General features: G+C 42.7%; 1 protein-coding gene across 2 annotated transcripts in view; it reads right to left on the bottom strand.

Annotated features, from left to right (window-relative positions):
• The window catches only part of LOC135552938 (membrane-associated phosphatidylinositol transfer protein 3-like), a 145655-nt gene that overhangs the window by 119218 nt on the left and 11162 nt on the right, over positions 1-15275 (bottom strand). For both annotated transcript variants that reach the window (XM_064984893.1, XM_064984894.1), the window contains exon 2: positions 5643-5738. In XM_064984893.1, the coding sequence (XP_064840965.1) occupies positions 5643-5738 (96 nt within the window). The remainder of the gene's footprint in view (positions 1-5642; positions 5739-15275) is intronic.

Below are 15275 nucleotides of genomic sequence, written 5' to 3'. Positions count from 1 at the left end.
TGTCAGTGTCTGTCTGTCTGTCTGTCTGTATGTATGTCTCTGTCTGTCTGTGTGTCTGTCAGTGTCTGTCTGTCTGTCAATGTCTGTCTGTCAGTGTCTGTCTGTCTGTCAGTGTCTGTCTGTCTGTCTGTGTCTGTCAGTGTCTGTCTATCTGTCAGTGTCTGTCTATCTGTCAGTGTCTGTCTGTCAGTGTCTGTCTGTCAGTGTCTGTCTGTCAGTGTCTGTCAGTGTCTGTCAGTGTCTGTCTGTCAGTGTCTGTCTGTCTGTCTGTATGTGTCTGTCTGTCAGTGTCTGTCTGTCAGTGTCTGTCAGTGTCTGTCTGTCTGTATGTCTGTGTCTGTATGTGTCTGTCTGTCAGTGTCTGTCTGTCTGTATGTGCCTGTCTGTCAGTGTCTGTCTGTCAGTGTCTGTCTGTCAGTGTCTGTCTGTCAGTCTGTCAGTGTCTGTCTGTCTGTCTGTCAGTGTCTGTCTGTCTGTCAGTGTCTGTCTGTCTGTCTGTGTCTGTCTGTCTGTCTGTCTGTCTGTCTGTCTGTCTGTGTCTGTCTGTCTGTCTGTCTGTCTGTCTGTCTGTCTTTCTGTCGGTGTCTGTCTGTCTGTGTGTATGTATGTATCTGTCTGTCTGTCAGTGTCTGTCTATCTGTCAGTGTCTGTCTATCTGTCAGTGTCTGTCTGTCAGTGTCTGTCTGTCAGTGTCTGTCTGTCTGTGTCTGTCAGTGTCTGTCAGTGTCTGTCAGTGTCTGTCAGTGTCTGTCTGTCAGTGTCTGTCTGTCTGTATGTGTCTGTCTGTGTCTGTTCTTTCTGTCAGTGTCTGTCTGTCTGTCTGTATGTATGTCTCTGTCTGTCTGTGTGTCTGTCAGTGTCTGTCTGTCTGTCAATGTCTGTCTGTCAGTGTCTGTCTGTCTGTCAGTGTCTGTCTGTCTGTCTGTGTCTGTCAGTGTCTGTCTATCTGTCAGTGTCTGTCTATCTGTCAGTGTCTGTCTGTCAGTGTCTGTCTGTCAGTGTCTGTCTGTCAGTGTCTGTCAGTGTCTGTCAGTGTCTGTCTGTCAGTGTCTGTCTGTCTGTCTGTATGTGTCTGTCTGTCAGTGTCTGTCTGTCAGTGTCTGTCAGTGTCTGTCTGTCTGTATGTCTGTGTCTGTATGTGTCTGTCTGTCAGTGTCTGTCTGTCTGTATGTGTCTGTCTGTCAGTGTCTGTCTGTCAGTGTCTGTCTGTCAGTGTCTGTCTGTCAGTCTGTCAGTGTCTGTCTGTCTGTCTGTCAGTGTCTGTCTGTCTGTCAGTGTCTGTCTGTCTGTCTGTGTCTGTCTGTCTGTCTGTCTGTCTGTCTGTCTGTGTCTGTCTGTGTCTGTCTGTGTCTGTCTGTCTGTCTGTCTGTCTGTCTGTCTGTCTGTCTGTCTGTCTGTCTGTCTTTCTGTCGGTGTCTGTCTGTCTGTGTGTATGTATGTATCTGTCTGTCTGTCAGTGTCTGTCTGTCTGTCTGTCTGTCTGTCTGTCTGTATGTATCTGTCTGTTTGTCAGTGTCTGTCTGTCAGTGTCTGTCTGTATGTATGTATGTATCTGTCTGTCTGTCAGTGTCTGTCTGTCAGTGTCTGTCTGTCTGTCTGTCTGTCTGTGTGTCTGTCTGTCTGTGTCTGTCTGTCTGTGTCTGTCTGTCTGTCTGTCTGTGTCTGTCTGTGTGTGTCTGTGTCTGTCTGTCTGTCTGTCTGTCTGTCTGTGTCTGTCTGTCTGTCTGTCTGTCTGTCTGTCTGTCTGTCTGTCTGTCTGTCTGTGTCTGTTAACCGCACACTTGTTGTTTGTGTACATGGATTTTGTTGGATTTTGTTGTTTTACCCCCAACACCACTTTCCATCAGTCTCTCTCTCTCTCTCTCTATGTCAGGAGAAAACAAGTACCTGAACAATACCAAATTACATGCTCCAAAGAATATAACTTTTAGAGCCATCCATCCCTCCTGTTAACAGCACCATTTTATTAGATTGCTCTGGTTTCTTTTTAAAGATTGCATCCCCAAGAGGGCGTCTCTACATCTACATTCTCCAGGTCACCAGAGCCGTTTTTTTCTCATGAATTCATGTTTTCTGCGTAAGAGGTTTCATTTTTTTCATTGATTGAGATAGAGAAGCTTTCATGTAAGCTTGAAAGGTTTTTCCTGTCACACTTTGTGGCCACGAAGTTATTCCAATATTATGCATCAATCAAAGACAACCGGACGAGGCGCGATTGGTGAGCCGCAATGCTGCAAAGCACAGACCAATCAAAAGACTATAATGACATCCAGAGATGAAACGCCTCGGAGAACAACTGGCTGGCACTTTCCCCAATTCAGCTAACAGCGGGCGCTAACATCTGGACTTTTCATTTAAATCCCCTGTTGTGTGGTGTGCCAGAAACCCCTAATTACATATGAATGAGAAATGTGTCTCATGAAAGATTGATGTGGAAACATGCAGGTAAATGAGTGTTGCCAGTTCATTCTGCAACTACAATAACATCATACTCCTTCTGTTTGCAGAGGGGAAGGGACACAACACATTTCAATAATGCACTGTGAGTGGAGCTTTGTTCAAAAACTATCATACTTCCCATGTAGACAATAATAAATACTGTGTCACTGAAAAAATTCCCCATAATGACGAGAGAAAAAAATTGCTTCAAAATACATATTGGTCCATTTTATCTGGTGCCATTTTCCAAATGTAGCCCCCTCTTCCCACTGTTTCCTCTCCATGTTTTGCAGTAATTAAGCGTCTCTCTAAGCATGGGTATTTCGTGCTGCAGTGAGAAATAGTGGCGGGAGAGATATGGGGATGCCAGGGTAAATCTGTTCCACTTTATAAGCCATGCTATCTTTACCTTGGTGACTCTGCCTGTCAGATGGAATATATTTCTCAGCCAGCTCTGCACTGTGACACAGCACAGTGATAAGGGATGCACAGCACGTCTCAAACATGACAACCAAATATGTGTGGAGATGTGTGGGTGTGTATAAACGGGTATGTGTGTATGTATACAAGCTGTATACTCAAGTGCACTATTCATTATCGTTCGATTTGTTCATAGTTTGCCCATGAATTTTGTTTAATTACACAGGGTGAATTCACACCGCTTAGGTGATAAAACACAAAACACACACACACACACACGCACACACACACCCTTGCACACACATAGGCCTTCACAGACACACATGTGAAAAGTCAGTATAAATAAGCAGGCCATTAATCACGTTACCAGTCAAAACAAACATGTGATGTAGGTTGCAGCAGAGACAACATTTGTTTCTGCAACCACTGGCATTCATTAAAACTTCCAGTCTCAGCAGGGGAGAACTGGGGCAAGAGAGAGGAAGACTTGTTAGAGTTAGATATGGACCGTGAGAAGTAGAGCTAACCAGCTTAAACCTGCTAAATCATGCTACCACTATTCATGCATTTATGCATTTCCCTGGCTGTTAAATCAACATGCAGGCGATGGCCCATACTACTGATGTGATGCCTCAGTGCTCCATGTGTGTATGTGTTAATGTGTGCTATGCTCTATGAGGATTTCCCTCCCTGGAAAGTCTCTCCCCTCCACAGCGCTTATAATCCTTCACACTTTTAACTACCACCTCTAATGATGATTATCTGCTTAATCACAGGGATATTCTTAGACTACAGACACAGCAGATGGAGACTGCCAGGATGACCTCACTGGTAGAAATACCCTCTGTGCTTTAGAAATGATAAAGAAAACAAAAGGAGCACTGATTAAATTTGGAACTAGCGTTTTCACATGAAGTATAGAGAGGGTTGTGGGTCACATCCAGGAGAGGATTTATCTTCCTCGGGTTCCATGGATGCATCCCAAATGGCATCCTGTTCCCTATATAGTGCACTACTTTTGACCAGAGCCCTATTTGCCCTGGTCCAAAAGTAGTGCACTACACACTACCGTTCAAACGTTTGGGGTCACTTAGAGACATCCTTTTTTTAAAAGACAACCACATGTTTTTGTCCATTAAAATAACATCAAATTGATCCGAAATACAGTGTAGACATTGTTCATGTTGTAAATTACTATTGTAGCTGGCAGCTTCATTAAATGGTACCCGCAAAACACCAGTCTCAATGTCAACAGTGAAGAGGCGACTCCGGGATGCTGGCATTCCAGGCAGAGTTCCTCCGTCCAGTGCCTGTGTTCCCATCTTAATCTGTTCTTTTTATTGGCCAGTCTGAGATATGGCTATTTCTTTGCAACTCTGCCTAGAAGACCAGCATCCTGGAGTCGCCTATTCACTGTTGACGTTGAGACTGATGTTTTGCGGGTACTATTTAATGAAGCTGCTAGTTGAGGACTAGTGAGGTGTCTGTTTCTCAATCTAGACACTAATGTACTTGTCCTCTTGCTCAGTTATGCACCGGGGCCTCCCACTCCTCTTTATATTCTGGTTAGGGCCAGTTTGCGCTGTTCTGTGAAGGGAGTAGTACACAGCATTGTACGAGATCTTCAGTTTCTTGGCAATTTCTTGCATGGAATAGTCTTCATTTCTCAGAACAAGAATAGACTGACGAGTTTCAGAAGAAAGTTATTTGTTTCTGGCCATTTTGAGCCTGTAATCGAACCCACAAATGCTGATGCTCCAGATACTCAACTAGTCTAAAGAAGGCCAGTTTGATTGCTTCTTTAATCAGGACAACAGTTTTCAGCTGTGCTAATATAATTGCAAAAGGGTTTTCTAATAATCAATTAGCCTTTTAGAATGATCAACTTGGATTAGCTAACACAGTGTGACATTGGAACACAGGAGTGATGGTTGCTGATAATGGGCCTCTGTAAGCCTATGTAGATATTCCATTAGAAATCGTCCGTTTCCAGCTACAGTAGTCATTTACATCATGAACAATGTCTACAATGTATTTCTGATCAATTTGATGTTATTTTAATGGACAAAAAAAAAAATCTTTCAAAAACAAGGACATTTCAAAGTGACCCCAAACTTTTGAACGGTGGTGTAGGTACAACTAAGGACTGGAGATGTATTGATCCAGAGAGGGAAACTAGTGAAGGAAGACAAAGCAATTGGTTGGACAAAGCTGCCAGGCCAGAGCTTACAAGCAACATGCAACAGACAGTCTCCATTCAAGACAGGGACAATAGATCCAAAACACCTATGATTTTCACCATGGGCTTATTGTGTAAAAGCCTGGTGTTAAGAGCAACAACACACCTGTTACTACGGAATCCACTCTATCTTCCCACCGGGGGTCTAGCATTAGCAATCAGCCTCTCTTCTAACCTGGAGATAGACTTCTCTCCAATCAAAACAGCAATCATGGACCCACCCAATAGCTCCCCTGACCACATCCCAAAGTGCATGCAAATTCCCTGATGACGTGTGATTCTAACGTTACATTTAGCTTCAAATTATTTCCCCTTTCACTGTTCAAAATACCTGTAAAAAGAATGTCCATGTTAGGAACCCTGAAGATATATCAGCCTGGGAGGCATATAAGCCTGGCCTGACCCATGTGATGGGATAAGGCACTTTTCAGTGTGCTCACAAAGGAAGAGAGATAAGGGGAAGATGAGAGAGGAAGAAACACAGGAAAGAGAGAGAGTTGAACTAAGCTCTCTGGGTGTTATCAAAGGAAAATATGAAACTAACCTCTGGCATCGAAGAACTCCTCATCTGAGCTGTCAACAGACTCCTGTGCAATGTCTTGCATCCGCCAGTGGGAGGCACTGTGCTTGCGGGAAGCGGCTGAGAGGTAGAAAGAGAAAAACACGTCAATTTCTACTTCAGGAGAAACATCTATGTATGTCATCATGTCATTATTCAGAGTATTCAAGGTCAAATTCATGACATTAATCTATATTTTTTTAATTTCAGCTTCAAGTGCATTGTCTGTCTATAAAAGGCAGTAGAATAATTGCATTTGCTTTTAGGGCCTTGGGCAGAGAGGCTCTATTGGTCTCCAGTGTCACAGAGCACAAATCACGCAAACCAGAGCCCTAGATTGAGAAATGTAAGGAGGCACATATAAATGAAAATATAAGGCTCTGAAGCTAACCAATTGAGCTCAGAGGTTAGCCAGCTAATCTTATCTATGAACCATTGAACATTGGAGATGAAGTCTCCATATCTAGGTAGACTACTGTCCCTCAACAACACCCATTACCTGAGATATTGAATCAATCTTTAGTACCACACAGGAGGGTTTGGCCAGGGAGTTCCTCAAATTCCCATTCTTCAGGACTAGAACGAGGGAGTATTTAGAGAGATCCCTCAAGCTCTGTTCCTCTAAGATCAGTGTTAATAAACTAATGCCAGATAAAGGCAATAACGTTCATTAGAAATAACTTTCAGACAACCAACGAGTCTTCCTTTAAGTGCTATTGAATTGAAACAAAATCAATAACAAGTCAAAGTGACCAAGCAAATTGTTCCCTTGTTCTAACCTCCAGAGAACTGCAATTGGAGAGAGAAAAATCACCTAATTGAGTTGTGTGGGCTTTCCCATCCCTACACACAGAGAGCCCGTGTCTGAGAATCTAAGAGCCTTTCCTCCACAACAACACCAGACTGCTTGTGTTTGATCTCAGCTCATTTCATCCCTCTATCCCTTCCTCCATTATCCACTTCCAGAGGCATTTGGAAAGTGCCATACTGCATGTTGAAACGCTGACTTCATGGCTTCCATTACACCATGCCACTTTCTCTGCCCTCACTGTTTTCACTCTCTTCATCTCTTTATTTCTCTCCTACGGCTCTCCTTCTCCTCATCGCTACACAGGAAATAATTAGCTTTTAATTTCTTACATGACTCCATCAGTTCAAATGTTTTCACTATTAATATCTCATTGAGGGATGGGTGTCTCAACCTTTGGAGTTCTCAATTAGAATCATTAAATGGAGGATATGATAGTCCATGAACAGCAGATGTGTTACAAAAGGCTTTGCTCAACCTCAGCCTGGGGTCGGCCAGCACCGTTCAGGAGAGAACCCTGGTATTTCTGTTTGCTTTTTGCACTGTCTATGCCCCCTACACACTCACGCATACTGACACGCCAACACACACACACTTCATCACACACACACAATATGCACATACATTTATACTGACTCGACTGTACACACACCCACTCACATTCAATCATCATATAGCCTGCTGCTACACTGTTTATCATACATCCTGATGCTTAGTCACCTTACCCCTCTACATATCTACCTCCATCACTCTAGTATCCCTGCACATTGTAAATATAGTACTGGAACTGACTGACCTTGTATATAGATTACTTAATTTATTGTGTTGTTCTTATTTCTTATTTCTATGTCTTCTGTGTTTTTGTTCTACCTTATGTTATTTTTACTATGACATTGTTATTGAATACTGCATTTTTGAGTTTAGAGCTGGCAAGAAAAGCATTTCACTGTACTTGTGCACGTGACTTTAAAACTTGAAACTAACCAGATCCTAACTAACACACTGATTCATGGGTTCACCCTGGTTAATTTCATTGGACTAGATGTGATTACAGCCAAGTGTATGGAGACACACCATATGGCCCTGGTCAAAAGTAGTGCACAATATAGGGAATATGGTGCCATTTGGGACACAGACGCAGTGTTCAATATACACTCTCATGATGAACATGAACTAACTATGTCTTAATGACAAATTGATGATTGCAAACAGGGGCATTAACCAATCACCTGAAATCTCTACACTATTCTGTAATGAGTGATTAACTTTAAATCCAATTTCTCAATACATTCAATAGCTCATTTGCACATTCAATATACACTACCATTCAAAGGTTTGGGGTCACTTAGACATGTCCTTGTTTTTGAAAGAAAACCACATTTGTTGTCCATTAAAATAACATCAAATTGATCAAAAATAAAGTGTAGACATTGTTCATGTTGTAAATGACTACTGTAGCTGGAAACTGATGATTTTTAATGGAATATCTACATAGGTGAACAGAGGCCCATTATCAGCAACCATCCCTCCTGTGTTCCAATGGCACGTTGTGTTAGCTAATCCAAGTTTATAATTTTGAAAGGCTAATCCATTATTAGAAAACCCTTTTGCAATTATGTTAGCACAGCTGAAAACTCTTGTCCTGATTAAAGAAGCAATCAAACTGGTCGCCTTTAGACTAGTTGAGAATCTGGAACATCAGCATTTGTGGGTTCAATTACAGGCTCAAAATGGCCAGAAACAAAGACCTTTCTTCTGAAACTCGTCAGTCTATTCTTGTTCTGAGAAATGAAGGCTATTCCATGCGAGAAATTACCAAGAAACTGAAGATCTCGTACAATGTTGTGTACTACTCCCTTCACAGAATAGCATAAACTGGCCCTAAACAGAATAGAAAGAGGAGTGGGAGGCCCCGGTACACAACTGAGCAAGAGGACAAGTACATTAGAGTGTCTAGATTGAGAAACAGACGCCTCACAAGTCCTCAACTGGCATCTTCATTAAATAGTACCCGTAAAACACCCAGTCTCAACGTCAACAGTGAAGAGGCGATTCCGGGATGCTGGCCTTCTAGGCAGAGTTCCTCTGTCCAGCGTCTGTGTTCTTTTGCCCATCTTAATCTTTTCTTTTTATTGGCCAGTTTGGGATATGGCATTTTCTTTGCAACTCTGCCTAGAAGGTCAGCATCCCGGAGTCGCCTCTTCACTGTTGACGTTGAGACGGTTGTTTTGCGGGTACTATTTAATGAAGCTGCCAGTTGAGGACTTGTAGGGCATCTGTATGCAAAATAATTGCCATTTAAACAGGATTTGGAGCATGCTAAAATCAAGCTGCAACAAGAGCGGCTAGAGTTGGTTAGGGAAGGAAAACTCTAAGGGGAGAGTTTGCTCTGGGAAGGTGACCCAGATTTACCTGGGGGTCGCTCCTCTCTCGGTCATGCCCCAGACTCACTTGATATTGTTGGAAACTTACAGTTGTTGCCAAAATTTAATGAGAAGGACCCTGAGGCGTTATTTTCATTGGAGCTTGTTGCTGACAGGCTCTCTCGAATGTCTACGTGACTGTCACGCCCTGACCATAGAGAGCTTTTTATTCTCTAGGTCGGGGTGTGACATCTAGGTGATTATATTTCTATGTTGGCCTGGTATGGTTCCCAATCAGAGGCAGCTGTTTATCGTTGTCTATGATTGTGGATCATATTTAGGCAGCCAATACCCCTTTGTGCTTTGTGGGATCTTGACTATGTATAGTTGCCTGTGAGCACGATTGTAGCTTCAAGTTTTGTTTTGTGATTTATTGTTTTCTTTGAGTTTCACTTCAAAATAAAGAGGATGGAACCATACCACACTGCATCTTGGTCCACTCATTCAGACGATCGTGACAGAAGATCCAACCACAAACGGACCAAGCAGCGTGGCCAGGAGGAGCAGACATCCTGGACATGGGAGGATATCTTGGACAGTAAGGTATCCTGGACGTGGGAGGAGATCCTGGCTGGAAAGGATCGCTCCTGTCTGTTCCCTTCTGGTCTTGTTTTCTTCTTTCCTCTTAATTAAAGGTTGCTTCCAGTGCGCAAAGGTTGCTGAGGTCTTGGGGAGGACAAGGTTGACTGGAGAAAGTGGAAGTGTGAACACGTACCCCCTAATGGATTTGGGACGCAGACTGGGTCATTTGGGATGCAGGGCAGTGACACTTGGGACGCAGACTGGGTCATTTGGGATGCAGGGCAGTGTCACTTGGGACACAGGCTGGGTCATTTGGGATGCAGGGCAGTGTCACTTGGGACACAGACTGGGTCATTTGGGATGCAGGGCAGTGTCACTTGGGACGCAGACTGGGTCATTTGGGATGCAGCCTGGGACATTTGGGATGCAGGGCAGTGTCACTTGGGACACAAACTGGGTCATTTGGGACACAGTTCAGTATTATTTGTTGTTTGTGTGATTGGTGTGGTGTTCAACAAGGATCCCGGTTTATGGACCAGAAATCCAACATGGATGGATAATCTAAGATGTTTCACTTTTTTGCTCTGAGGATGCACATCGAGAATGACAGGGAGGAGAAATTGCTCAAGTAGTTTTTAAATAAAAGAAATAGCCAAAAGAGTGGCATTATTAAGTTTAAGTAGGCGATGAAGTAATCAAACAACCATCTTAAATCACTATAAACATAGTCCCTTGTAGATAAGTAAGCACCAGAATCTTTGGTCAATATTGAAGTCATTTTGAAGATATTTAAGAGGGACTAATATGGGAGTGCTAAAAACCCTTCCTCTAAAATCTCTCTCTCTCTCCCTACACCTCCCTCTCTCCCACTCGCCGAGCCGCCAGCCAGTCAGCCAGCCAGCCAGCCAGCCAGCTAGCTAGCCAGCTTCTGGCTCCCGGTTAGGTAAATAGGCAGCACTCGCCAACCCAGTGCACCCTCATGACAAACGGCCATTAAATTCTAATTAACACTACTTTGCATGCTTGAATAAATAACTGAGGTCAGGGGCTGAATGCATTATCACACGCCTGAGTTTGGCAGCACTGCCGAATAGAGGCCAAACCTAAGATTTCACTAAGATTGTAACATTAGATGATACTTGTCAGTTATTGGAAAATGACAAATGTCTTCATGGCTTAAATATTCCATGGACAATAGGGCTATTTGCGGGCTTACATGAGGTCGCAAAAGATACATAAATAATACATGGAAACAATAATTGTGAAAACTTATCAAAAAGGTAAGACTTAAACTGAAATGTGTTTGGCATTGCAATTTGTCGGTAGAGAGTTAGCCAGGCATATCTATAATTTATCTGGCAAAAATGAATGAAGTGACTAAATTAGCAAACATGAGAGGTTGTGAAACTAACTGAGCTCTCCTTCTGAGGAATGACGAAGAGCGAGAGAGAGAAAGGCCTACAGCAGCACCTAGATCTTCTGCACAGATTCTGTCAGACAGTAAGTCTCAGTAAGTCAAAATAATGGTGTTCCAAAAAAGGTCCAGTTGCCAGGACCATGAATACAAATTCCACCTAGACACCATTGTCCTAGAGCACACAAAAAACTATACATACCTCGGCCTAAACATCAGCGCTACAGATAATTTCCACAAAGCTGTGAACAAGCTGAGAGACAAGGCAAGAAGGACCTTCTATGCCATCAAAAGGAACATAAAATTTGACATACCAATTAGGATCTGGCTAAAAAAATACTTGAATCAGTTATAGAACCCATTGCCCTTTATGGTTGTGAGGTCTGGGGTCCGCTCACCAACCAAGAATTCACAAAATGGGACAAACACCAAATTGAGATTCTCCATGTCCAGGACAGCAACACAATTAGACCCAACCAAATCATGAGAAAACAAAAATATAATTAGAATTTACAATAAAACTGAGCCAATGAGAATGCTATTTGGCCCTAAACAAAGAGTCCACAGTGGCAGAGTACCTGACCACTGTGACTGACTCAAAATTAAGGAAATCTTTGACTCAGTGAGCGTAGTCTTGCTGTTGAGAAAGGCCGCCGAAGGCAGACCTGGCTCTCAAGAGAAGACAGGCTGAGGTGAAAACTGAGCTGCACTTCCTAACCTCCTGCCAAATGTATGACCATATTAGAGAGACATGTTTCCCTCAGATTACACAGACCCACAAAGAATTCGAAAACAAATCAAATGTTGATAAACTCCCATATCTACCGGGTGAAATACCACAGTGTGCCATCACAGCAGCAAGATTTGTGACCTGTTGCCACAAGAAAAGGGTAACCAGTGAAGAACAAACACCATTGTAAACACAACCCATATTTATATATTTTTATTTTCCGTTTTGTACTTTAACTATTTGCACATCATTACAACACTGTATATAGACATAATATGACATTTGAAATGTCTTTATTCTTTTGGAACTTTTGTTAGTGTAATATTTACTGTTATTTTTGTATTGTTTCTATTTCACTTGCTTAGGCAATGTAAACATATGTCTCCCATGAAAATAGAGCCCTTAAATTGAAATTGAGAATTGAGAATGAGAGAGAGAGAGTGTGTATCACTGCCTCCTCTCATACAGGGCTATTTTTAGCTCTGTGCTGAATCCCAATCATTGTGCAAATTAGGAAGGACACAATCATTTGGGCAGAAACTGAAAAACCCGATTGGAGTTGGCCAATTTGAGACTAATTCAAGTTACATGTTACAGCAACTGCACATAAATAAATAATCTATACTAAATGAGGACATGATTCCAGCTCCAGGAATGAAGATAATTACAATACAAAGATTTTTATAACATCAATTGATCAGCTGCAAGAGGTGCGCCGGCCATAGCCGACAACACCCAAAGCTTGCCTAATGTTTATGGTCATAAGCACCGCAATGCAGGGTCTTTTAATGGTCATTTACTTTCCTTGAGTCTTAGTTTCAAATGTAGTCCAAACTTAAAATAAAGAATAACGAGTCTGCACTTTCTTCCTTGTTTCAGTCACCTATCAGCCAGTCAGGTGTCAGCTGGTAGCTGTTTCAGAAACTGAAAACAGAGGGATCTCACTAATATCATTCAGCCCATCACACATCAAAGCTGCCAGAGAAGAATTACAAAAACTATCTACATACATTTATTAAACCGCAATCATTGGTCTTGAGTATTATTCTGTAGCAGTCAATTTGGATCTTATCAATAAGCAGAGTTCATTATGTTTAGTATGCTTGAAAATAAATTAAGGAACGGAACTCAGACCATTACAGGTACAATGCCAGCTGAAGCCATTAATGCAGAAAACAATGTTGTCTAGGGAATGTGTTTGTCTGGGTTATTGATTGCACTGCTTACTTTTTCAAATGACTTCTGAGGACAAAGCTGCTTGTCTGCTCAACCCCCATACTGTATCTGTGATAATCACCATCTCTCCTCTTTAACGTTCACTTTAATAGTGAATTGGTTTTTCTGAGTAGTGTTACAAACAGGAATCACAGATGACAAGGACTGTCTGTTGTCTCTGTGCTTATTTGTCTGCAGACTGACAAAGGCCTTTGAGATCCAGACATAATAATCAAATGAAAATGTAAACAATTCAACAGTGACCAGATCAATTTACAATATCACTTTTGAAACACAATACATTTCGCCTATCAAAGAAAATTCCACCCAAAATGCATGCAGAGCACACAAAAAGATTGGTACAAAGCTCTCCCTCGCCCTCCATTTGGCAAATCTGACCATAATTCTATCCTCCTGATTCCTGCTTACAAGCAAAAACTGAAGCAGGAAGCACCAGTGACTCGGTGAATAAAAAAGTGGTCAGATGAAGCAGATGCTACGCTGCAAGACTGTTTTGCTAGTACAGACTGGAATATGTTCCGGAATTCTTCCGATGGCATTGAGGAGTACACCACATCAGTCACTGGCTTCATCAATAAGTGCATCGGTGACCTATGTGAGAATGCTATTCATAGACTACAGCTCAGCGTTCAACACCATAATGCCCTCAAAGCCCATCACTAAGCTAAGGACCCTGGGACTGAACACCTCCCTCTGCAGCTGGATCCTGGATTTGTGGTAAGGGTAGGTAACAACACATCCGCCACGCTGATCCTCAACATGGGGGGCCCTCAGGGGTGCGTGCTCAGTCCCCTCCTGTACTCCCTGTTCACTCATGACTGCACGACCAGGCACGACTCCAACACCATTATTAAGTTTGATGATGACACAACAGTGGTAGGCACGATCACCGACAACGACAAAACAGCCTATAGGGAGGTTGTCAGAGACCTGACCGTGTGGTGCAAGCACAACAACCTCTCCCTCAACATGATCAAGACAAAGGAGATGATTGTGAAGAAGAGGACCGAGTGGAAAAGAGGACCAAGCACGCCCCCATTCTCATCGACGGAGCTGTAGTGGAGCAGGTTGAGAGCTTCAAGTTCCTTGGCGTCCACATCGCCAACAAACTAACATGGCAAGCGGTACCGAAGCACCAAGTCTAGGTCCAAGAGGCTTCAAAACAGCTTCTACCCCCAAGCCATAAGACTCCTGAACATCAAATCAAATGGCTACTATTTACATTGCCCCCTCACCCCTTTTTTTTACGCTGCTGCTATTCTCTGTTATTATCTATGCAGATTCACTTGAATAACTCTACCTACATGCACATATTACCTCGACTAACCGATACCCTCCCACATTGACTCTGTACCGGTGCCCCCTATTTATAGCCTCGCTATTGTTATTTTACTGCTGCTATTTTATTATTTCTTACTTTTATTTCTTACTTTTTTTAGGTATTTTTCTTAAACTGCATTGTTGGTTAAGGGCTTGTGAGTAAGCATTCACTGTGAGGTCTACACCTGTTGTATTGGGCACATGTGACAAATAACATCTGATTTGAACAACTATCTTTGGGTATTAGTTTAATTTGCCCATTGTTGATATTGTCTTAAAAAATGTTGCAATCATGTTTTGAAGATATATGACTTTCAAAATACAGAAACACAGCAAAATGCATCATAATGGCTGTATTTCTGTATTTTGAAAGTTATATAGAGTTGAAGTGGGAAGTTTACATACACCTTAGCCAAATACATTTACACTCAGTTTTTCACAATTCCTGACATTTAATCCTAGTACAAATTCCCTGCTTTTTCAGTTCTGCCCATAAATTTTCTAGAAGATTGAGCTCAGGGCTTTGTGATGGACACTCCAATACCTTGACGTTGTTGTCCTTAAGCCATTTTGCCACAACTTTGGAATTTTGCTTGGGGTCGTTGTCCATTTGGAAGACCCATTTGTGACCAATCTTTAACTTCCTGACTGATGTCTTGTGATGTTGCTTCAATATATCCACATAATTTTCCTGCCTCATGATGCCATCTAGGCTGGGATCCATTCCGTTGTCCTGGGTGGAAGGCAGAACACAAGATCCGCTTCGGGAAAGTCATATTCCTGGTCGTAATGATGGTGAGTTGACGTTGCTCTTATTTTCAGTAGTTCCTCCCGACTGTATGTAATGAAACCTAAGATTACATGGGGTACCAATGTAAGAAATAACACGTAAAAAAACAAGAAACTGCATAGTTTCCTAGGAACGCGAAGTGAGGCGGCCATCTCTGTCGGCGCAGGATGCATGTTGGATGTCGGCCCCGGATGCATGTTGGATGTCGGCGCAGGATGCATGTTGGATGTCGGCGCAGGATGCATGTTGGATGTCGGCGCCGGATGCATGTTGGATGTCGGCGCCGGATGCATGTTGATGTCGGCGCAGGATGCATGTTGGATGTCGGCGCAGGATGCATGTTGGATGTCGGCGCAGGATGTATGTTGGATGTCG

Source organism: Oncorhynchus masou, chromosome 13, assembly GCF_036934945.1.
Source record: "Oncorhynchus masou masou isolate Uvic2021 chromosome 13, UVic_Omas_1.1, whole genome shotgun sequence".
Classification (NCBI taxonomy): domain Eukaryota; kingdom Metazoa; phylum Chordata; class Actinopteri; order Salmoniformes; family Salmonidae; genus Oncorhynchus; species Oncorhynchus masou.
Note: the sequence above shows the minus strand (reverse complement) of the source record. Positions and strands in the feature narration are given on the sequence as shown.